General features: G+C 39.8%; 1 protein-coding gene across 9 annotated transcripts in view; it reads right to left on the bottom strand.

Moving 5' to 3' along the window:
- Positions 1-23,794, bottom strand: part of TNIK (TRAF2 and NCK interacting kinase) — a 413,088-nt gene that overhangs the window by 56,759 nt on the left and 332,535 nt on the right. For 8 of the 9 annotated variants that reach the window (XM_051983151.1, XM_051983153.1, XM_051983152.1 and 5 more), the window contains 3 exons: positions 18,528-18,692; positions 15,335-15,574; positions 11,731-11,837 (listed from right to left, as the gene is read on the bottom strand). In XM_051983151.1, coding sequence (XP_051839111.1) covers positions 11,731-11,837; positions 15,335-15,574; positions 18,528-18,692 — 512 coding nt within the window. The remainder of the gene's footprint in view (positions 1-11,730; positions 11,838-15,334; positions 15,575-18,527; positions 18,693-23,794) is intronic. The other variant, XM_051983159.1, reaches the window with a different exon arrangement.

Consider the following 23,794-nt stretch of genomic DNA (forward strand, 5'->3'; position numbering starts at 1 on the left):
CTTTCTATATTCAATTGGATGCCAATTGGCAAACTCTATCAATTCTACCTTCAAAACATTTCTTGCTCCTATTATTGTCTGCTCTCGTTCCAGTTCATCACCTCTTGCCTGAAATCTAGTCAGAGCATCCTAAAGGGTGTCCTGCACTCCAGTCTATCCTGTTTCACCTCCATCTTTCATGTAAATATATGAAGGCTTTAATTATTAGTGTAAGGAATTTCAAGCCCCTCTACCAAAACGACTTGGCAATGACTTAGTAGAGAGATCCTAGGGAGTAAAGTGAGGCACAAAAAGGTTAAATGATTTTTCCAGGGTCACAGGATTAGGATCAGTGAATAGATCTGGATATAGGTCTTCCTTATACCTAGATTAGTACTCTCCCCATCATGCCATGGTACTTCCATGATGATGTGAGTCAGTTAGGTATTCTAGACTCCAGACATTGCATTTCCAAAGAACTTGAATTTAAACACCAGCAGGATCTTATTGTCCCTTATAAAACTCACCAAATAATCTTACTAACACACAGGTCTGACCAGGTCACTTCCTTGTTCAAAACTGTTAAAATCTTCAAATCGGAAAATACCACAACAAACATTTAGTTCCTATTGGAAGGCTCTCAGGGTTGGGGAATACACATATTAGGAAGAATGTAGATATGTTCCTTTTCTTCTGGAAAAAAAAATCATTCTATGTTCCTGTAATATGTCTCCCATTAGATTCTTGGGGGGGGCAGGGATAATATCGTTTCTCATTTTGAGATCACCAGTGTGACAAATTACAAGTATGGGAGTGTGAAATAATCATAAGGTCAATGGATTTTAAGTCATAAAAGTTGGAGTCCGACCCCATCTTTGTCACTTTGGAAATCTTACTTATAAAAAAATGTATCAAGGATTTCATTGGATAAAAATGTGACTGGGACCAAGAATGAGCTAATGATATAGTAAGAGCGAGAGAGAACTGATGGTGAACACACGTTTGCCTTTACCCATCCAATGCCAAGAATGGGAGGATGATATCTGGGACACTGGGTGGTGGACATGTAGAAGAGTGGCAGGAATGAACGGGTTACAAGAAAGAGAAGTCATTGTCAATCAATCAACAAGTTAACGAGTATTTCTTAATTGCCATTTGTGTGCCAGACACTTCTTAGGAAAAGAGAGATCCTTTGGAGGATTAGGATATCCCCAGGGCCTAACCGAGTGTCTTGACCGTTGTGTGTGCATCCTTAATGTCTGTAGAGGGGAACAGGTGGTGGTGCTAGCAGAAGAGGAAGGAGACTAAAGTCAAAGGGACTAGTTAGGAGGCTTTGCAGCAATCCAAGAGTGAGATAATGAGGACCTGGACAAAGGTGCTAGCAGTGGGAACAGAGAGGCACGTGTTATTAGCCAGAAGTCTGTCTAGCAAAGAGGGGACAAGTTGTGATCAGGAACACAAATGGTTTGTGTGTGATGCTAATTGGTCCCCGGGAGGGCTGTTTCCCTGACCTTGGCCTCATTAGCACCATGTTCTCACCATCAGAGCTAGCTGGTGAAGAGACTTCCATTAATAGTTATTTTAGCCGCTGAAATTGGAGAGCATTTAGCAAATATGTAACCATCTTTATCTAGTTTTTTTTTAAATGCAAGTAAAAACATAACCTTTTATGATCCTTTTGAGAAAAGAGTATTTGTACCCATCATCTTGTGTGATATTATACAGGATAATTTCTTTTTTGCCCTTTGCAAAATGCCCCTGAGATGGATGGCCCACCTGTGGGCACCTTCCGGAAGATCCCGAGAAATGCTTAATGACCAATGTACTCAGCATATCCAGCTGAGTCTGAACACCTGGAGATCTGAAAACATATTAATGACTGGCTAAACCTCTCATCTCTCATCCTGCTCTCTGGCATCAGGATGATGATGGCACTTAGTTGACACCTAAAGTGAAGTAGGAATTATTCAATTCATTGGAAGCACTCTGAGAGTCAAAATGGAAAATGAAGGCTCCAGAGTCGATTTCTGAGCCCCACTGGCTAAGTTTGACTATCTGGGACTGATGGGCTGGATGAGAGCCAAAAGAGCACTTTATTTTGTGCAAAGATGGCACAGCCAGGCTTTCAAAATGGGAACTAAAGAGAAGTGAGGAACATGGAGCCAGGAATGGGTCTGTCCACATTTTAACTAGTTCAATTCCATCAAATAATTAAACCAACATTTATTAAGTACCTACTTTAGGTAGACCCCAGAGAAGTGACAAAATTTGGATGATAAACAAGGTCTTTGCCCTCTTAGGGTTTTTATAGGTTTTGAAAGGGATGAGATGCAAACACTGATAACACTAATGTGCAATATCATATGATAGGAGCAAATTAAAATGGTTTTTGAGGTTTGAAGGGGAAGATGATTACTATCAGGGTGATCACCGATGGCACCAGAAAGAGGGAGCACTTGAGAGAGGCTTCAAAGGGCGGGTAGGAATTAACAGATGAATCAACTATTTAGTCAACAAGCATTAAGCACTTTAATGTGTATGTGCCTGGCACTTTGTGAAGTGCTAGGGATGCAAAGGAAAAAAAAAAGCTGCCCTTCCCTCAAGGAGCTAGATTCTGATAAGAGAGACAAGTGTGTGTAAATATAAACAAGAACAAATGAAATGAAATTTTAGAAAGGAAAGCTAAAATTATGGGTCCAAAAATCAAATCCTATTTTTAACTCGAGGAAAATGGGGGTGGGCCTTAGCTACATTATCCTAATACACAGCTCAGGGCCTTGTATCCAGTAAAAATTTAATATATATTTTGCTGATTTTTTTGAAGAGTTCTTAGAACATGGAATGTCATAGTTGGGAGGGCTCTTAGAACAGAGGATCAGAATTGGGAGGCCCATTAGAACAAGAGCTGGGAGGGCTCATAAGATACATGACACCAAAGTTGGGAGGGCCCTTAGAATACAGAGTAACAGAGCTGGGGGGACCCTTAGAACAGGGAATGTCAGAGTTGTGTGGGCTATTAGGATACATAATGTCAAAGCTGGGAGAGCTCTTAGAACACAGAGTATCATTGCTAGGAGGACCGGTAGGCTACATAAGGCTACATACATCTGAGCTGGGAGGTTCCTTTAGAACAAGGAATGTGAAAGTTCAGAGGACCCTTAGAACACAAAGTATCATTGCTAGGAGGATCTTGAGGATACAAAATGTTTAAGCTGAGAGGTCCCTTAGAACAGAAAATCTCAGAACTAGGAAGACTCTTAGAACAAGGGATGTAAGAGCTGGGAGGATCCTTTGGGAGGAAAGACCATAAGCCTGGTTAATAGGAACATGCTTGAGCTATGTTGATTCAGTGGGACATGCGTATTGAGATCAGAGTTCCAAATAAGGATAAATATCATTCTTCAAGCTCCATCCAAAGCTTTTTTGATTTTGAGTTTATTTGGTTGTCTAGAGAATTGTCTGGTTCACCAAGACCCCCCAATTCAGTGACTTGCTTGGGTAATATTGCTGGTAAGTATCTACCTTAGGATTTGACTTTTGGGCTTCTGGGTACATTTCATATTTTATACCAGGGTGACTCATGAAGCCCTGGGTTGAAATCTCACTTTGGAGACATACTAGTTAGATGAACCTAGGCAGATAATCTCTCAGAGTCCAAAATAACTCGCTGAGACAGAGAAGGGAATAACTTGCAACCATAGGAGAAGTTTCCTCACTATATCAGTGAAATCACAGATGTAATCCATGTCAGGGAGGATCCCAATTCTAACTTAATAAAATGCCAATAAAAAACGAGACGGCACATTTGGTTGACTGTAGTAGGAGCAAATGAGAAGTCAAGTGAATTTGGAATGTCTTTCACATGAAAGAAAGGTCACAGGTCAGATCTTGATTTCTTGATTTGGAAGTTGCGGGCTGTTCAGGAGGAGGTGGGCTGGGCAACACTGTTTATTGGTTTTTGAGGTCAGCATATAATAAAGGGCACCAAAGCATGTGCTTTGGGCATGGAGGGTAGAGGAGCAATAAGGGCAGGTGAGGGTAGTATTTGTGTTATCATCTGGACTTTGACAGAATCTAGAGAGCTGAGTGCCAGGAACAAGAAATGATTTTTTTAAATGCCTGCTTCAAGAAGAATTTGTAAGCATCAAAATAAAAAGAGACTATAACATGCTCTCTACAGGTGAAAGAAGGAAGAGGAGGGTACATAACTAGGGATATTAGGCTGTCCAGTAAGGGGCAGGGTTCTTTTTTGGGCAGCAGAGGAAGCATCTAAAATAAGAAGCAAGATTTCACTGACCTTAGATAACTATTTAACTGTGTACTTTACACAGAGTTGGCCCTTATTTATGAATATCTGGGTTCAAGTCCTTTCTCTGTCACTGTGTGACTCTGGATGGAACATTTCATCTCTCAGCTATGAGGTGACTGTCTAGATTGGAGAACTGAGGTAGATTTGCATTAAGAGAGAAGAAGGAGGCTCTCAATGAGAGCCATCTATAATGATGAAATCAGAGTTCCAATTAAAAACAAAAACTAATATATATAGGGCACATAAACATATATGGATATGTGTATGATTATCACACATAGTTATATGCCCATATACATACATATGATTCGTGTGTGTGTGTGTGTGTGTGTGTGTGTGTGTGTATTTGGGTAGCTAGGTGGCACAGTGCCATTTAAGTCTTAAGTCATGAAGACTTCTATTCCAGAATTCAAAGCTGGCTTTAGACATTTATTGGTTGTGTGACTCTGGACAAGTCACTTAATCATGTTTGCCTCTGTTTCCTCACCTGTTAAATGAACTGAAGAAGGAAATGAAAAATATTCCAGTATCTCTGTCAAGAAAAGCCCAAATGGGGTCATAAAGAATTGGATTGAGTGAAACAATACAATCATCACCAAAATTGTGTGTGTGTGTATTCATCCACATATGTAGGTACTTTTAAGTGTGTATGTGTATATGTATGTGTATATATATAAATATACATACTTATACCTATGTATGTATATGTGTGTGTATGACAAAATTGTGTGTGTGTGTGTATGACAAAATTGTGTGTGTGTGTATGTGTGTGTATTCATTCACATATGTAGGTACTTTTAAGTGTGTATGTGTATATATATATGTATATATATATATATATATATATATATATATTATATATATATATACACATATATATATATATATATATAGACATACTTATACCTATGTATGTATATGTGTGTATGTATGACAAAATTGTGTGTGTGTGTATGACAAAATTGTGTGTGTGTATGTGTGTGTATTCATTCACATATGTAGGTACTTTTAAGTGTGTATGTGTATATATATATGTGTGTATGTGTGTGTGTGTGTATAAACACACACATATACACATATACACTTAAAAGTACCTACATATGTGAATGAACACACACACACACAATTTTGGCATATAGATACACACACACATATATACATACATAGGTATAAGTATATACACACACACACACACACACACACATATATACACATACACACTTAAAAGTACCTACATATGTGAATGAATACACACACACACACAATTTTGGCGCATATATGTGTGTGTGTGTGTGTGTGTGTGTGTGTGTGTGTATATAATACACACACACACACACACACACACACACACACAGCATACAAATGCCAATGTACATCCAAACATTAAAATACTCCAGTGGATCTGTATTATTTGGAATTTCCTTTCAGTGAAGCTGGTGACAATGCAAACACACTTGCCCAATTTATGAAACACCCATCTATGTGCTCCCAAAATCTCATCAAAGGAAATGTGTGAAAGGCCCTCCTTGACTTTTTCCAGTTATCAGGAGCTGGTGATACCTGCCTCTCTATCTGCAATCACTCATCCTTGACATGCATGTGACCAGCCAATCCTCCCTTTCTCTCATACAGATCCATGATGAGATCTTGCCCTTCTGCTCAGAGCTCCTCACTGCATGTTGCACACAGCTCCTGCCCACCATCTGCCACTCTGATTGCAATTGCATACGATTCATCTTCAGTTCCTCCTCATTACCGTGTTCTGTGACTGTTATAGACTAATGTTAGTAGCATTTTGCCATTATAGGTGGATCTTTGCTTACATGATAAAGTTGGGGATAAACAGAGACCCTTGGTAATGTCCCAGAGGAAATCCAGCACTCTTTCCTGAGCCCATTCTATCCTACAGAAAGGAAGGGAGTAGGAAAGTTTTGTGTAGCCTGTAGAATGCTAGCTTGGAGTCAGAAGGAGCTTGGTTCAATTTCAGCCTCGGATCCCTAGGAGCTCTGCTTCTAATGAGCTAAAGTGTGGTGAGCAAGGAGAAAGAAAGAAAGGCAAAAACTGTCCCTGCCTTCAAGAAAGGGAGGAAGACAATGAGAGAGGGAGGGAGGGAGACGAAATGTTATAAAGTGTAGGTATACATAGAGAATAAAAGGAAGATCACCTTTGTGGGGAGAGTCAAGCAGAAGGGTGACTTGGGAAAACTTCCTATGGAAGAGGTGGGGTTGGAGCTGGATCTTGGAAGAAGTCAGAAAGGGGGAAAGAGCATTGTGGGAATGGGGGACCTCTAGTGCAAAAACTTAGAGATAATTTTATGTTGAGGAAAAAGAACTAGGTCAGTGTCTCTGGACCACAAAATACCTCAAGGGGAATAATGCAGTGGACTCTAGAAAGGGAGGAAAAGGCGAGGTTATGAATATTTTTTATTTCTTTATTTCTTTGTTTTTGCTGTGGCAATTGAGGTTAAGTGAGGTTATTTTAAATGCCAAAGAGGGGACTTTATATTTGATTCTAAAGGAGCTTCATGAGTAAGGCAAGTGGCGTGGACAGAGCCACGCCTGAAGAAAATTGCCTTGGCAGTTGAGTGGAGAATGGATTGGGGTTTGGAGACATGTGAAGCTGGGGACAGATTAGGAAGTTGATGCAAGTGAGAGGCAGCCTTGAAATTAAAAAACAGACCCAGGGAGACAAGAGAAAATTGCAGCTAAATGGAGGGAGGGCTTAAATGTGTCCTTTGAGAGGCAAAGAAAGGAGTTGGTATAATGGGTTTTATGAGGTGCCCAAAGGTAACAAGAAATACTTCACATATTTACTCATCAGAGCTCATAAAAGTCAGCCTTTATACAACAGCTACCATGTGCCAGCCACTGTGCCAAGTGCTTTACAGATATTATCTCATTTAATACTTAGAGCAATCCTATGAGGTTGGTACTATACCCCCAATTTACTGTTAAAGAAACTGAGAAAAAGGGAGGTTACGTTACATGCCCAAGGTCCCGCAGCTCATAAGTTGCTGAGACCACATTGGAACTCAGGTGTTCCTGACTCCAAGCTCAGTATCTTTACACTGTGCCATCTGGCTGCCGTTACAATCATGCATTACTGTATCAGTGGTAAGGATCTGCAAAAAAGACCTCTATTGCAGTGGGTAGCGCCCCAATCCTGAAGTCAGGAGGAGCCAAGTTCAAATTTGATCTCAGACACTTAACACTTCCTGGCTGTGTGACCCTGGGCAAGTCACTTAACCCCAACTGCCTCAGGCAGGGAAAAAAGCCCTCTATGAAGACACTTGTAGGCGAGGTAACAGTATCAGTTGCTGAGGATGAATGAGGGGGGAAATTTCATGAAGAACTTAATGAATCCATCCAGCTCAAGCCCACACATGCTCTGATCCTTGGGAACTTCAAAGAAAAGGGGACGACAAGGATGACAGAGAGAAAAATAGGGGGAAAGAGTCAGGAGAAGACACCTGGGAGGCTACAGTCACAGACATTGTGGGGGCCCCTCGCCCCTCTGTCTCTGTGGCAGCCAGGGGCTGCCTGCCGTGGGTCTGACAGCTATGTGCCCCCGTAAATGCCAGTGATTCCGCTTTTGTGTTGGCATCCCATTATGTACTAATTCTCTGAGAAAAGAACTAGAAAGTGCTGAATATGATTAGCACTAAGAATGAAAGAATGAATTGATTATCTTTTTAGCAGACTCCTAGAGAACAGACACAGAGTTTGTCCATCTGTCACTCGGTCTATCTAGTCTGTATGAGTCTATCTGTCTCTCCTATACAGCTATCTGACATAACCCATATGCCCGGGTATCCATACATATCACAGGATATATGAAGGATCTCTCTCTCCTATACAAGTTAAACAACTCGAGGGAAGGGTCAATTTCATTTTGTCAGTGCCTCCCAGCACAAAGCTCAGGCCATGGGATGTACACTCACACTGTGTGAATTTAATAACTTATGATAGATAATATTATAGTAATATTAATAAATATTATTATTATTTCATTAAAATGAAAAGGTATTATTAAATGTTTACGGTGAGCCCAATATGTAGCACATACATACATATGAGCTTTGTATTTGTGTGTCTGTGTATACAACTATAATATATAATCTATAACTAATTTAAGTATAGAATACATAATGGGTTTATACACAGGCTTTGCATTATCTTTCCAAGGAACTGTTCCCTTGCCCTTTCTACCCTGGAAGCTCATGCTCCCTGGAAGTAATAAACATTCCCCTTGGATCTCATAGCATACTTATTTTCTACCTCTTGAATGCCTTGATTATGTGTTGCTGTATACTCTGACTAAACGAAATCTCAACAGAGTCACAAGGAGGAACATTGTGGAATAGAGAAGAGCATTGGGTCTGGAGTCATAGGACCTGAGTTTAAATCTCAGCTTTTAAAATGCTTTTAAGTCTCAATGTCCTCATCTCTATTGGACTTGATGACTATAGTCCCTTTCAACTCTAAATCTAGGAGCTAAAGGGTTCTTGTATGCATTTGACCCTGACATTTTTCCTCTCAGTTTTGTAAATTCAGTTCGATCACAATTACCTAATGCCTATTTGACTCCATTCCAATTTGATTTAGTAATGGCTGCATAAGCTTAATGCACTCTTCAAATGTTGGCCACCAGGAGACAGTTGGCAGCAAGGATCTTAATGTAGGGGTGACCCATTGGATTCCCACTCACTCTAAAAGTTCTCTTCCACGGCTTAAGAAGTCTCATCCATGGTTTGTGAAGATTCTTAAGATTCTGAGATCATTAGTCTAACCATTTCATTTTGCTGAGGAGAAAATGCAAGACCGGAGAGAAAGGCACATGGGCACAAAAGGAAGAAGTGAGCTGACTTGGATTGGAACCCAAGGCCGCTTGGTCCCATTTCACTGTTCTTCTTGCACCATACTATATCAACTATTCCCCTAGCTCCTGAGGGAGACTGGTGATCATGGAGCAGGATGCAACCAATTCTTCCCCTAGTCTCATGCAGAAGCCAGGTTCTATAGGATTCTCCCAAACCCCAGAACCTCCCAGCACTGAAGGATTTGACTGAAATGAAAGAACCCTGCTAGAAGCAAACTAGGAAAAAAAAAACCTGATTTTTATATAGTTCTTTAAAGTTTACCAATTGTAACTGCAAAAACTGCATGCTTTAAACTCAGAAAGGGAAAGACAAAGAACATATGAGATAGGTAATACAAGTATTTTTATCCTCATTTTACAGACGAGGAAACTGAGGCATAAAGGGATTCAGTGACTGGCCCAGGGTTACATTTAAGCATCAAACACATTTTCTGACTCTCAGACCAGAGGGCTTTGCATTAGATTACAAAAATGATCTAAGCCCTTCCTTAGTCCTGAGAATGTCACTGAAGAGGAATTGAAGGTTGCTATTAGACTGTAAGTGTCTGGAGGATAAAGACTGTTGTCATTTTCCCTTTTTTTTAAAACACTTGATTTGATTGCTTAAAAATCGATAGTCTTTTATGCTATTAAGGGGGAAAAAAAAAAAACCCTGGGATTACAACATTCTTGGACCATGTTTCTAATATTCTAAATTAAGTGGCTAAGCAAGGGTGCCCTGAGGACAAGGTTCAAAAAAAGCAAGACATAAGAATAATTAAGGACTTATCAGTGTCTAAGCAGAGAGAGCTATAAAGTTGTTTGAGATATCAACTTTACTTTGGCTTCATGGTCAAGTTCAGCTCTAGCCCTCCCTTGCACTGTTCCAAGTGGTGCTACTCAGCAACACCAGGACTGCAATGAATTTGACAAGAAGCTAGAAGAAAATGGCTCATTGAAAGTCAACTGCAGTTGCTAATACTGCTCAGAATGGGCTAGTGTTCTGTGCTCCCAAGATTAACGCCTCCCTGCACAGTTCCATCTTATTTATGGACTGACCGCCTTCTAAGGCTGTTCATGCAGAAAGGAAACCTAAGCCTTTATGATCAGAAGCATTCCATATTTTAAGGAGATATACAAATAATGGTAACATTTATCCCCAGGATTTTCTCTTAAGAGTCAGTTTCTTTCCACTACCACAGAGCCAACTGGGGAGAAAGAAGCTGTCTGTTTATGCTCCTATGTTCCTAGATTGGGGGTGCTTCATTTGGTATCTGTGAATTTTTATTTTAGTATTCTGATAATCGTATTTCTCTATAATGGATCTCCTTGATAATCCTCTGCATTTCATTTCAAGCATTTAACTGTCAAAGGAGGCTGTGACCAAAAAAAAAGGTTTTGAATCCCCATTCTAGACTATGAATCATTCAAGACTCAGCTCCTCGAGAAGAGGCTTTTCCATATCTTCCCTACCTGCCAGTGTCTTCTCTATGAGATTAACTTTCATTATTCCATATTTATTTTGTATGAACATAATTATTTACATCCTGTCTCCCCCATTAGAATGTGAGCTTCGGGCAAAAACAATCCCTCTGCTCAAGAAGCTCCCTGTGATTAGAGCCGATTAATATTAAATTATTTCTTCCATCTTTAATTGGAGAACATTGATGTAAAATGGGAAGCATATAGGAACTGGATTTGGAAGTTTGGGATCTCATCTCTGATTCTGCTATGGATTTTGTGACTGTGGACAAGTCACGCTACCTATCCAGACCTCAGTTTACCCATAAGTTAAAAAACAAGGGGGTTGGATTGGATAATCTCTTTTATTCTGAGGATTCCTTTGGCAGTGTGACAAAGCCAAGGGACCCTTCCTCAGAATAATATTTTTAAATTCATGAAAAGCATGAGATGAGAGAGGAAACTAGTTACATTGAAATACAGTCATCAATATATGTATATGTGTATACATCCATCCATATACATGTTTATATATTTAATATATATTAATTCATTTTTATATAATACGTAACATATTTATATATTTATTTTTATATTTATATCTATATATATATTTTTATAAATGTTATATGTAATGATATTGATATATAGGCTATGTATATTTAAGGTATATGTACATTTAAGTTTTTGGATCTCAGAATAAGAACCCATTGGCTAGTTGATCTTTAAAGTGTTTTCCATTTCTCAGTCTTAAGCACTTCCATGATTCCCGAGTATGTGAAGCATTCTATTGACATATAACTACTTCTCCCTCAATGCCTGATCATTGAAATCATGTTTGAGACTATCCTAGCATAGCTCTAATCATTTCACTTTGGGTTCAATTTCTTTTACTCTAGTATGGATTGATTCAGTCAAAAAGCATTCAGTGGGTACCTCCTGTATATGGAGGTCTATTAGAGTCTGTGAAAGAAAGAGAAGACATTACTTTCTTGCAAAGAGATTACATTACATTACAGATGGGGCCCCAGAATATTGAGGAAAATCATAGAGAGGGTGGGGAAAGAATCAAGGACAAGGTTGGAGATGACATTTTCTATTGTCTTCTAATCTGATTGCATTACCTTGCTCGGATGGGCTGTGATCCAAGTCTGGGTCCCAGTGCATTTCCATTGCCAGGGGAGTTCTTTCTGGCTAATGCTGGTGATATGGAAGTTGTTCGTTGAGGCACCTGGACAAAAAAATCAGAATGTCTCCAGATATCGAGGAGGGATAAGTATGATCGAGTTTCCCCAGTCCACATTCTACTCCTTTCTAAGATATATCTTTATATTTATCTATCTACCTACCTATCAATCCATCCATCCATCCATCCATCATCTATTTATCTCTCTGTCATTTTCCTTCCTTCTTTTCTATTTTTCTTTTCTCTATTTTTCTCTTTTTCTTTCTTTCTATCTCTATATCTAAATCCATCCATCCATCTATCTATCTACCTATCTATCTATCTATCTATATATCTATCTACATTTCTATCTTAATATCCCAACCCATCCACCCATCCACCCATCCACCTATCTATCTATCCATCCATCCATCCATCTATCTTAATATCCAAACCCATCTATCTCTAAATTCAAATCCATCTATATCTAACTATATGGATATATGAATAACTACACATATAGAGGTAGCTATCTATATAGATGCAACTATGTAGAGCTATATATAGTTATATCAATATCTACAGAAATAAGTATCTATATGTCCATATCTACATAGAGACATGTAGACATTTATCTATAGATATGTATGGAGATGTAGATAAATGATCAATATCTATAGATATAAATATAAATTTCTCCCTAAAGTTATAAGGAATAGCTAATCCAGGGCAGAATTAACCTTTTTCCCATTGTCCAACATCCAATTTGTTGAGTGAAATCTAAAAATAATTTACATTTTGGGGGAATTGGTCTAAGTTTGGGAGACAGAAAGACAAGAGACAGACAGAGACGGAAACAGACAGAGAAATGAAAATGTGCACTAGACTGAGAATGTGTAAATTCGATTTAATCCTGGTACTGGCAAGAATGGGCAAACATGCTGACAGAATGGGAGCTCAGTTTCGCTGATCCTGGTGTGAATTGCTGTGATAGTTTGGTTAGGGATATGGGGGTGTATGGCACAAAGGGACAAGGAGGAACAGTGCCTCAGCAAAGTGCCAAGGGAGCAGCAAAAGTAAGTTACGCAGATTAAAGGGAATCCCATTTCTATCTCTCCCCACTGCTTATGAACAAATGTGAGACTGACGAGAATGAGCGAGGAAACTTGGATATCAGGGCAGAATCTCCATTGCTTTCCACTCGTCTGGGAGTTCTGTCGCCAGCGGAGTCACAGAGCCAACTGCAAACCCAGCTTCCTGATATCGATTGTGCATCTTGGGCCTTTTCCACATGTGACTGAGTTTGTAAGCACTAATTTTTTTTTTAAAGTCTCCCTTAATTTTAAGAGACCAATTGGTATTGGATTATGAAGTATAAAAATGAGGATGTATGTGGATGAATAAAGGGGAATATCTTTAATTAAAAAACTGTAGAGTATCAATGTGATGGTGCTGGTGGAAAAATCATCATTCTTTCACCTGGGAAAAGTCACTTGGTGAGGGTAGATGTGGATATATCTCAATCAGAATATAGAATTGATAATTTCTAAAATAAAAAAAAAAAACAAACGTAGAACTATTTGCATTAGGGGAGTTTGCTATTTGAGGGAAACCTGGAATATGCTTTGGTAAAGAGAATTTGTTGAATGAATCATTTGTGTTTGTTTTTTAAGTTCAAATCTGCCTATAGCTACTTTCCTTAAAGGGAGACACACCAGTTTTAAAAGTAGATTTTGGAGATGTGAACCACTGTCATCGATATCCCTCCCTTCCCCCATCTCACTCTTTCCTTTCCTTTCTTCTTCCCTCCTTCCATCTCTTCCTTGCTCTTTCCTTCTCCCAGAGATGATTATAGCTTTCTTGGTTCCTGGTAAGACATTTTTCTACCACTGTAGATCGGCCCCCTTTTAACTAAAGTCTTAATTGCCTCTTTGGTTTTAAAGCCCTTTATAAGTTCAGCCCCCGATATTATTCCTATCTTGTACCTCATACTACTCTCATAGTCTATGAACTAATGGCAGCGGTCTCCTCATTCTTCCTTGAACAGGACTCTGCATCTCCTGATCTGTGAATTTGTACCAGCTGCCCCCCATACCTGGACTTCTCTCTCTCTTCCTCTTCCATTTCTTGGCTTCCTTTAAGTCTCAGTTAAAATCCAAAGGAAACACTCCTGTGCATCTCTCCTCTTGACAACTTAGAAATCTGGATTTCTTTAGTGGAGAACTGATATGAGGCATTGAAAGAATTGAGAAAGTGAGGCAATCACTGATCTAACATTAAGTTTACAATGGAGTAAAGTCAGCCTTGGTCTTTGTGAGAAATTCATGGTTTTAGTGCCACATTACAAACACAAATTGTCAACATTTCTGAACTTAGAGAGACTTCACCTCACATTAGCTGGGCCAAGTCCCTTAACCTCTCTGTACCTCTGGTTACTCAGAAAAATTGATGGCCTCAAAGATCACTTCTAGCCTATAATCTTTGATTTTCGGAGTAAAAACTTGAACTATTCCTTGTTTCTCTTAACATATTTTGGAGGAGGGAGGGGGTGTATGTGTGTGAGAGAAAGAGACAGAGACAGAGGGAGGTGGGGGTGACGTATCTGGATCTGTGATTTCACTGGTGTAATGGAACCCCTATTGTGGAAACTCCCTGCACTACATATTCTGACAGTGGTAATTTGTGTGTAACTTGTCTTAGACAAAAGTTGCCAGATTAAGTAATTTATTTATCTGTGGTCACACAGTTCATGTGTTTCAGAGGCAGGATTCTTGACTTTGAGGCTGATGGCCTAGCTACTATAAAACGATGTCTCATGTTCAGAGGTATTAGATATGGTCATTTACAAAGTATTTTGTAGCTCTTCACAGTTTTGGGTTTTTTAGACTCCTCCTCCTTTCCCCACCTGGGATGTTTCCTGACCAATGATAAAGATGTCCCACACCAGGAACTGTTTTTGGTCTCCATCGCATCTTTTAAAGCATTAGCCAAACTTGGCCTCTTATTGGCTTCTAAGGCTTCCGAAAGATAGACCAAGTTTGCTTACACGCTTTCTCTAAAAAGGCTGGTCAGAACAGGATGAATGTATTCTCAGAAACATGAGTGTTTGCCTTTCCACTAACAAAACATGTGGATGACTGAATGAACATGACACTGTCCCTTTGGGTGCTCTTCTGTCAGATAAAACATAGGCTTAGTTGACAATCAAGAGGTCCATTATTTAATATCTCATGGGAAAGCGTCTGCCATGGTTTGGAGAACCAACCACCTTCTGGGTTGGGCTCCTAATCCTGAATAAAGGTGCGTTGATGAGTCACTCAAACTTTTTGTATCTCAGTTTCTTTATTTGTGGGGAAAAAAAAGGGAAACAGCCTATTTTATAGGCTTGTTTAGAGGAATAATGAGGAATATGAATGATGAAGGACATTTTATAATGGTTAAATTCCTTGTCAATATAACTCTAAGGCTGGCTCTTTAAAATTTTGGATGTTAGAAGAAGTAATCTAAAAAAACCCCATAAAATAAGCCAAAAAACCCAAACCCAAACACCTCAATGGTGTTACCTTTGGTGGAATGTCTTCCTCCTGCCGTAACCAAGAGCTTCGGTCAAACTTTTCAATGCGAGGGGGGAGAGGAGGGTTTTCGGAGGTGGGATCCGAGTTCTGCCGTGGCATCTCAGCACGGTGAGACGTCACCGTCAGAGCCTCCTGGAACCCCGCTATCCCCTTTGTGGGCTGCTCATGCACTGACTGAGAGGCAGAGAGGGAGGGTCCTTGGGATTTCACCGCTACCAGATGTGGAATCTAAGCATTAAGCCAAAATGAGAGCATCAGAATTAGGAGGGAAAAAAGGAAAGCTAGATGTTGAAACTAAACTAAAGTGTGAAAAAAAACCTGTTGTATGGACTGAATTATATGTATCCCTGGGATTTATGGCTTTTCATTGTTGAAAAAAAGTTCTCAAGTGAAGATTTAGAAGTATGTGTGGGTATTCAGTGGAGCAAATGTGTTTGAGCACATACATATGGTGTTTGTGTGTGTGTGTGTGTTCAGTCATGTAGCTGTCTTCATCCTTGAATCATTGATAGGAAACGAGGCACAGAGAGATTAAATAACTTGTCCATTACTGCTGAGAAGTCATTAAAGGAAAAAAAAAATTAGTGTTTCAGTACACAGTTAACACCCATAATATTATGTGTCTCCTAACAACTGGCCTGTATTTTTCTGTAGTGGAGTTTTCAATTCTGGTTGGATGCTGTGCTTTTTAGAAGTCCAAAAACTTAGAGAAGACATAGGGCCATTTCAGGATAGTTCCTAAGGAACACTCCAATAAAGGAGCAACTTTTGGCATCAGCAGGCTGGATCTGGCCTTCAGCCTGGAACTCTGAGACCGAAGTTAAGTCTATTTGCTGAACACTTTAAGATGGCCTTCAACTCAATTCAGAAAGTAAATCTCAAAAACTGCCAGTGGACAGAGTGAAGTCTCAGTCAGATGGTTAATCCTTCAATGAATCATTCCAAAAGACTCTCAAGTAACAGAATAAACTGATCCTCTTACCAAGCACACCCCACAATACCAACTCATCTTTATGCAAAAAGCCTCTTGCTAGTCCAGTTTCCTAAAAAAGACCATCTCTAACATCTTTTAAAAAATACTGATCCTTGTTAAGATGTCATATTTGGAAAGGTGATTTTAAAAATTCTTTTTTTATTGAGGCCTTAACTATAATCAAGCTTCTCAAGATACAAAGAAAAAAGGCTGATTATTTATAAAGCTGTGAACTTCTTTTACTCACATTATTTTTAAATATACATTAAAATTAACAAGATAGAAGTTGTCCTCTTTGTCCCTGGTCCTTATTACATTTCTTTGTTTTCTTCTCCATGAGTTTAAATGTTTTACTAATATGTTCCCCACTTATTTCTATTAATGGGAGAACAATTGTCAAGGAGTTTGCTGAAGGCAATGATATTATGGAAGTAAAACTAGAGGTAAAAGAGAAGCTCTGGCCCGAGACCCCAATATGACATAATCTTATTAGGAGTAGGAGATGGGACACAATTGAAAGGACTCACGAGAACGGGATCTTATGCATCAGTCTCGAAAAACCTTGGTCCCCATTAATTACAAGAGAATGCAATCCCAAAGAAATAGATTTCTCTCCCATCTTTCCAAGCCAAACATGAGAACTTACTCTAGAGATGACCTGAAGGGAGAAAGGTTATTTGCTTTTACTAGATTTGTGATTTCATTCACTCTAGTGAGAATTTTCTATTCCCAGTGAGGACTAATCCCTACTTGGTGATTTAAAGTCTTAAAGAGTTTCCTGGCCTCCTGAGAGGTGGTGACTTGCTTGGGTCCCAGGATCTAGGAAGATTTTAATCTAGGTCTTCTTGACTCTGAGTTCAACTCTGTTCACCACACCACCCTACCTCTTAAAGGAGGAGTTGATGAAATTCACCCCCCAGAGTCTGACATTAATGAATAACTTTCAACTGCCCTGGCAAAACACTTGCCAAGTCAGTCAGCAGCTCATTGGCTGTCCAATCTTGTGCAGAGCATTTGGTGGAAACTTTTACCTATTTGAGCCTATCTGGAAGAAATCTAACACATTTGAATGAGAATATCATTTCTTTTCTTTTTTGAGTTTCATTTTAAGAAGTTTATGGTTAAAAATCCTAAAACTCTCTCTGGAAAACTGCTTTTCTCACTTCTTATACCGCAACTAAGCAAGACTGAAGAACACAGAAGACCTGACCATCCTGATTTTAACTCCCTGGTTATATTCCCTTGCCAATGCTCCAAGTAGAATAAAATGAGGAGAGCGGGAAGGGATCTAATATTGAGAGCAGAGCCATTCTTTGACAGAAAAGAAATGAGGTAAAGGCAGATTCCAATGGCTTATCCAATGCCATTCAGCTAGTGGAGCAGAGCTAACTCCACATTTAAAGACAATGCATAAGTCATATGTCTCTAATTTCTGACGAGGAAGGCCCAAAGTAATGGCCCAAGATTAGTGAAATTCATATGGGGGCCTCTCTTTTCCTTATTTAACCTGGACACATCCAGGTAGGGGATCCACTCCCTGACTCCTCCTCTCCCTTCATGTGCCATAGCATCACCTAACCCTAGTACTGGCAGCCAGCAACGAGCCCCGTCTTCTGTATGGTTTGCCCAAGACATTTTTGGGGTGTGGATTACGTGGCCAGTCATGATCTGAATGGTGGTAATCAGTGGAATGATATCACTATTAGTTATCTCAAAGGTGTCCTGCAATGGGAGAGCCGATAATAATGAAGCAGACAGAGGGTCAGCAGAGGAGGGGCGAGGTTCAAGCTTCATCCCCACAATCGCCGACTGTGTAACTCCTGGCAAGTTGTTTAACCTCTCCATGCCTCTTAAATGCTAAAGCTACAGATTGCAGATCTGTGTTGGTGAAGGGAGTTTCCACAATGGAAGTTCACTGTGCCAGTGACATAACAGGTTAAGACCACAGATGGATATACAATACAAATACACACAAACATACACACAAATAATCAGGTTCCAATGATCTTTTTGGCCTGAGAGCTGTCAGGGGTTAAGGGGAAATGCTGGATTTGTAATGAGAAGACCAGGGTTCAAATGACAGCTTTTCTAAGAGCAACTTCTCAGCCTCACTTTCTCCATCTGTAGAGTGGGAGCGAGGTAGGTTGGGCTTAGGTGATCACCAAGTCAGATTCAGCGCTAAATGCAGGATCCCATGAGCTTTCATACCTGTGCATCCACTGGTCTGAGCATGGGCGGTGTCCGAGCAGGCTGCACCCCACTAATACTGAAAGACTCAGATCGAGGAGGCAAGTTGGGGTCAGATATCCGGTTAGCAACCTTGTGCGGCATGGCGGGGGAGCTCTGCCGGTTGAGTCTAGAACGTTCTTCGACCTGTGAACAGTGAAGAGACACACGTTGACTACCAGTCAGTCTGTCTCATTTCATGTGTACTGTGATCCTTGCACAGCCATTTGGGAGTCTTTGGGATCACAACCATTTATCAGATCTCTATACCCAAAAGACCACAATCTTCTGAATAAGGGCAAATGTCAACAGGATAGTTGCCATCCCCTTGCTGGGTCTCCCTGATATAGTAGAAAAGGGGCTAAATTTGAAGAAAAGGGGTCTGAGTGCAAATCTCAGTCCTGTGACTTATAAATCACTTCATATTTGAACTTGGGGACTCAGTTTCCTAATCAGCAAAATTAGATGTTGAACTCAAAGATTCCAAAAGTCTCTTCCAGCTCCTCTATCAATCCAGGGTAGGATTTTATGTAAAAATGATTAATTATGGAGTTCTGGCTAGTCACAGAATCTGTGAAGTGACTACATTCAGCACCCAGAGTGTACTGCCACAGCATGTCTACCTCCGGGAATCCCTGGCTTCCTTCACTCATGTGTCGCCTCCTGTTGGAAGTCTTTCCACCCTCCTTGGGTGTAGGTGTCTTCCTCCTGTTCTTTTCTTGGCTTTTTTTTCCCATCAGTCTATGTAATTACCTGAATAATCACATATAGTCTCTGTATTACCATGAGTCTATTCTTTCCCAACCAGAAGGGATTGAAAACATAACAAAGAGCCAGGCACATGGGGAAGCTCCATGAGGGCAGATGTTCCTGGCACAGTGGCCTGCAAATGAATGCTTACTGATTGGCACAAAAGCACCAGTGACTGACCTTTGAGTCAGTGACACTCGTCCTTAGTTCCTGCCCTCATATACCAGTCCCATGAAGATCAGTTCTTAAGGAAAATGTGAAGCGACAGTCAAGATGAGAAGGCTCTTGAATGACCTTCTTCAAGAAAGGAGACTTGGGGGACATGGAACTTGGACTCTAGCTCTGATCATTCAGCATATTTTCATCATTTGCTTATCTGTCTTCCAGGTATATCCAGCAGTAGCTGTCCATTTTCTAAATCTTTCAATATTAGTCTCCACTCACATTGCTAAGTCAATATTTTTTGTGTGCATTAAAAAATAAAGTCTGCTTACTATTTAACATATGTTGAGATAACATCAATTTTCCTATTCTTCTATTTTTTAAGTTAACAAACGCTCAATATTTTATGTGGACATCTTTTCACCTTCAATAGACTATAGGCTTCTTGGAGGCACAGACTGATCCTTTCTATCTTTGTTTCTACAGGGCCTGACCCATATTGGACCCTTAATAAATGTCCAATTCTTGGATTTCGAGTTTCTCCTCCTGGCAGATGTGAAATAAAAATTCAGATAGTTTATTTTTTCCATATTAGTCACCAGGGAGACAAGCTGTTTCTCTACAGAAATCATCATCTAGTTATTGATATTTGATGTGTATGTGTGAATTGTCATTATTATTTTAGAGCATGTTAATAAGCCAGAATAATAATTTTCAAACTTTTTTTTTTTTTGGCTCATGTTGGTGTTCAGTCACGTCCCACTCTTTGTGACCCTATCTGGAGTTTTCTTGGCAAAGATACTAGAGTGGTTTGTCATTTCCTTTTCCAACTCATTTTACAGATGAGGAAACTGAGGAAAACAGGGCTAAGTGACCAGCTCAGGCTAGTAAGTGTCTGAGGCCACATTTGAAGGCATGAAGATTATTTTCTGGTTCCAAGCCCACTGTTCTATGGCCATCTTTTTTTGATCATGACATTAATTTTGATTTTCAAGAAGTGCAGCCTACTATTAGACTCACATAAGTACATGGGAATTGCAGGAGCACACGCTGCATATCTAAGTAAATACTATAGCCATCATTTGGAGAATGGCCGAATAAGTTATGGTATCTGAATTTTATGGAATATTGTTCTGCAAGAAACAATCGGGAGGATGATTTCAGAGAGACCTGGAGAGACTTTTGTGAACTGATGCTAAGTGAAATGAGCAGAACTAGGATATAATATTGTGGACATTTTTTTTTTTTGAAAAGCCCAGGGCTAGATACCCTATGGAACAGGAAATTGGTTCTTAAACTTCAACCCAGGGAGGGGAGAAGTAATTTAAACCTCCCTCTCTCCAGACTCCCGTGGCTGTGCAAGGCAAATACAGTACACATATTCTAGATTTACAAGGTACTTACAGAATATTGTGGCCATCCCCTCAATATTCCATTTCTCCCAGAAGCGCACCACATATCCAAATAGGCTACAATCTTAAACCAGAATGTTGCCTTCACCCTTTTCTTGCACCAGGTTATAAAGCAAAAAACCAGTGGCTATTACATGGATAACCAGGACAAGGCTAGTTTCAGGATAAGAGATAAAGATGAGAGCGTCTTTGCAGCAGCAAATCAAGCAAGACCCAACCATGCACAACATTACTTCTGCAAATACCACATGTATACCTCTATTTTTTATAAGACCAATGTGTCCAGCTAAGCTGTAATTTACAATTCTGATACCTGGGATAACTAGAATTTGGGAGGAAGGAGTTTCTGAGAAACAATTCATTGTGAAGGGAACAATCTTGGGATACTACCTCCTGGGCAGGAGAAGGCAGATTTTCTACATCCAAAGCCATTATTGGGGAGGCCATTTCCAAGGGTGATTGGAGAGGCAATTATGTGCGGAGGGTGTCCGAAGATGGAGGTAGAGGATTTCAGGAGAAATGAGGCTTGTATCCAGATCCATCATAGTTACAGTTTTAGCATTCACAATACTTGAACCTTGAGACTCCAGCTATTTTCTTAAATCCAGATAAATCTTTAGCTTAGTCACATAATTGTCTTGTACTTGAAAATACACATATGGCGGTTTAGAAAGCATGCTAAGAGAAAGAAAAGCCAGTGGAAGAAAAGCTTGCCCCAGAGGAGTCCATTTTATGAAAAGCAGAAAGAGCTAAATACCACTTGCAAACCTCCTCAATGTTACCCCAGCAAAGGAAGTGTCCTTACCTCTGACAGAATCACAACATATGAAAGGAACATGGCAAAGAGGGAAGATATGGCACTGATGCTGACTTGGATGGAAAGTTAATTACAACTGTTAAAACTGTTAAAAACCAGAGTTTTTTTGTTTGAAATTTAAAATTTAAATTAAAAAAATTCAGATACATAAATGAAATCCTTTTTTGTCTTCCACCAAGTAATTTAACAGCCTCACCACCCTGGTATCTTTCTAGTTTTACCACCTAGAAATTCACATAAAGGATCCATCATCTCTTCTGCAAGAGCATTCACGATGACCAGTCTTCAGACAAAGAATTCTGAAGATTTCTTGGGAGGACATTTTATGGGGAGGAGGTGTGGTATGGTATGGTGGAAAGAAGACTAGTTTTAATGTTTGGAGGATCTGGGTTCAAAACTCATTTTGGCCATTTACTACCTCTATGTGACTTTGAACAAGTTTCCTCATCTACAAAATAAAGATGTTGAGTAATATGGTCTCTAAATTTTCTTCTACCTCTAAACCTAAGGGCCTGCCAGACACTTCTTCCAGCATAAAATTAAGCATTAAATTTAACTGCTGGACAGAGAGGATACAATGTAGTCGGGGAATATGCGCTCTGGAAAAAGTGTCATTGAAAACCCAATCCTGATGAACGAAGGGAAAATAATGGCATCTCAAATGTCACTTGACTAATAAAATTTTTTCAGGTCTAGAGTATAGAAATCAACAACCCCCTTGGTGGTGCCTTTTCTAAAAACAAAATCTCTTGAGTAGATCAAAGGGACAATTGGGTTCTCTGGCTAAACTGTTGATATCATCATTGGGTATGGGTCTATACTCTGATATCACCAAAGATCATTCTATTCATATCAGGAGAAAAGAAAGACGAACAAAGAAAGAAAGATAGAACACAGAAAGTTTTCTTCATTATGAGGAAGTGTATGAATAGAAATTGGGCTATCATCCAGGCTTATTTCTATCTGCCTCTAAGGAGTTCCAAAAAAGTCTGCCTGTGATCCAAGTCTTAGCACCAACTTCTTGCTGCCAAAGGATAGGGGAAAACAGAAAAAAAAAATAAAAAGAAGCTCTTTCAGCTAGTGTTTGAACCAAGCTGACCAAGAGCTAGTCCACAAGATACTTTCTATTATAAGGGATAGCATCACTGAAAGGGAGAATGAATGGAAAAGTGAAAAAGATTAGGAGGAATTGATTCATTTCTATTTGAAAGCCAATTTTCCTCGGTATGACATGATTTCTAACATGAAATCTAAACAAAATCCTTCTGAGGAACTTTTGATCAGCTCTGAAGGGACAAGGTCTTTACCATGACAAGCCACAGGCATGGAACATGGGGGGCAGTAACTCCAGCGCTGATGGCAAAAACTGTGCTAGAATCCAACGTAAGCTCCACTCGAGTTGTTGCGTAATTCTTTCTTTCTTCTTCTAACACTGAGAACACACTTCTAATAGACTTCTTCCAAAACAGCTGTTCAACTCTGAGGCTCGAAGGCAATATTGGAGGAAGAAATAAGAGGCTGAGAATAGCTCCGAGTCTTCTCAAGAGGCTCTGACCCGGGCTCACTTGCCACATAATAGCATGAGTCACATCCTGCCTTTTGGCAAAACCAACTCAGCAAATGATTGCAGAGGAAGACTGTGCGCTCTTTTCCCCTCTAGAGGGCTTCAGAAACAATAGACTTTATCAGTTTGGGACAATTCAAACATAAGCTCACTTGAGAACTGGGGTTTGAATGGAGAGATTTCTGGAGGTCTCGTCCCAACCAGGGTCCTGTTAGTATGGCCCCCAATGAAAACCAGGAATGAAGCATACACGTAGAGCTAGGAGAAAGGCCAGAGTTCATGCAAAGGCTGGAGGAGAATGGGCAGCTTGGATCAAATATTGGTAAACTGAGGACTAAGTAGCCCTGAGGATTTAATATAAAGTCTGCTGAAGGTCTGGGTTTAAATAGTGGCTGACATTCTATCGCCACATACAAGTTGCTCAACCTCTATGGACATCAGTTTCCACAAGTAGAAAAGAAGAGGTTGGACTCTCAAAGGATCTTGATCTGGGGTCCATGAACTTTGTTTTAAAAATACTTTGATAGTCCTGCTGGGCACATGA

This window comes from Antechinus flavipes, chromosome 3 (assembly GCF_016432865.1).
Source record: "Antechinus flavipes isolate AdamAnt ecotype Samford, QLD, Australia chromosome 3, AdamAnt_v2, whole genome shotgun sequence".
NCBI classification, from domain to species: domain Eukaryota; kingdom Metazoa; phylum Chordata; class Mammalia; order Dasyuromorphia; family Dasyuridae; genus Antechinus; species Antechinus flavipes.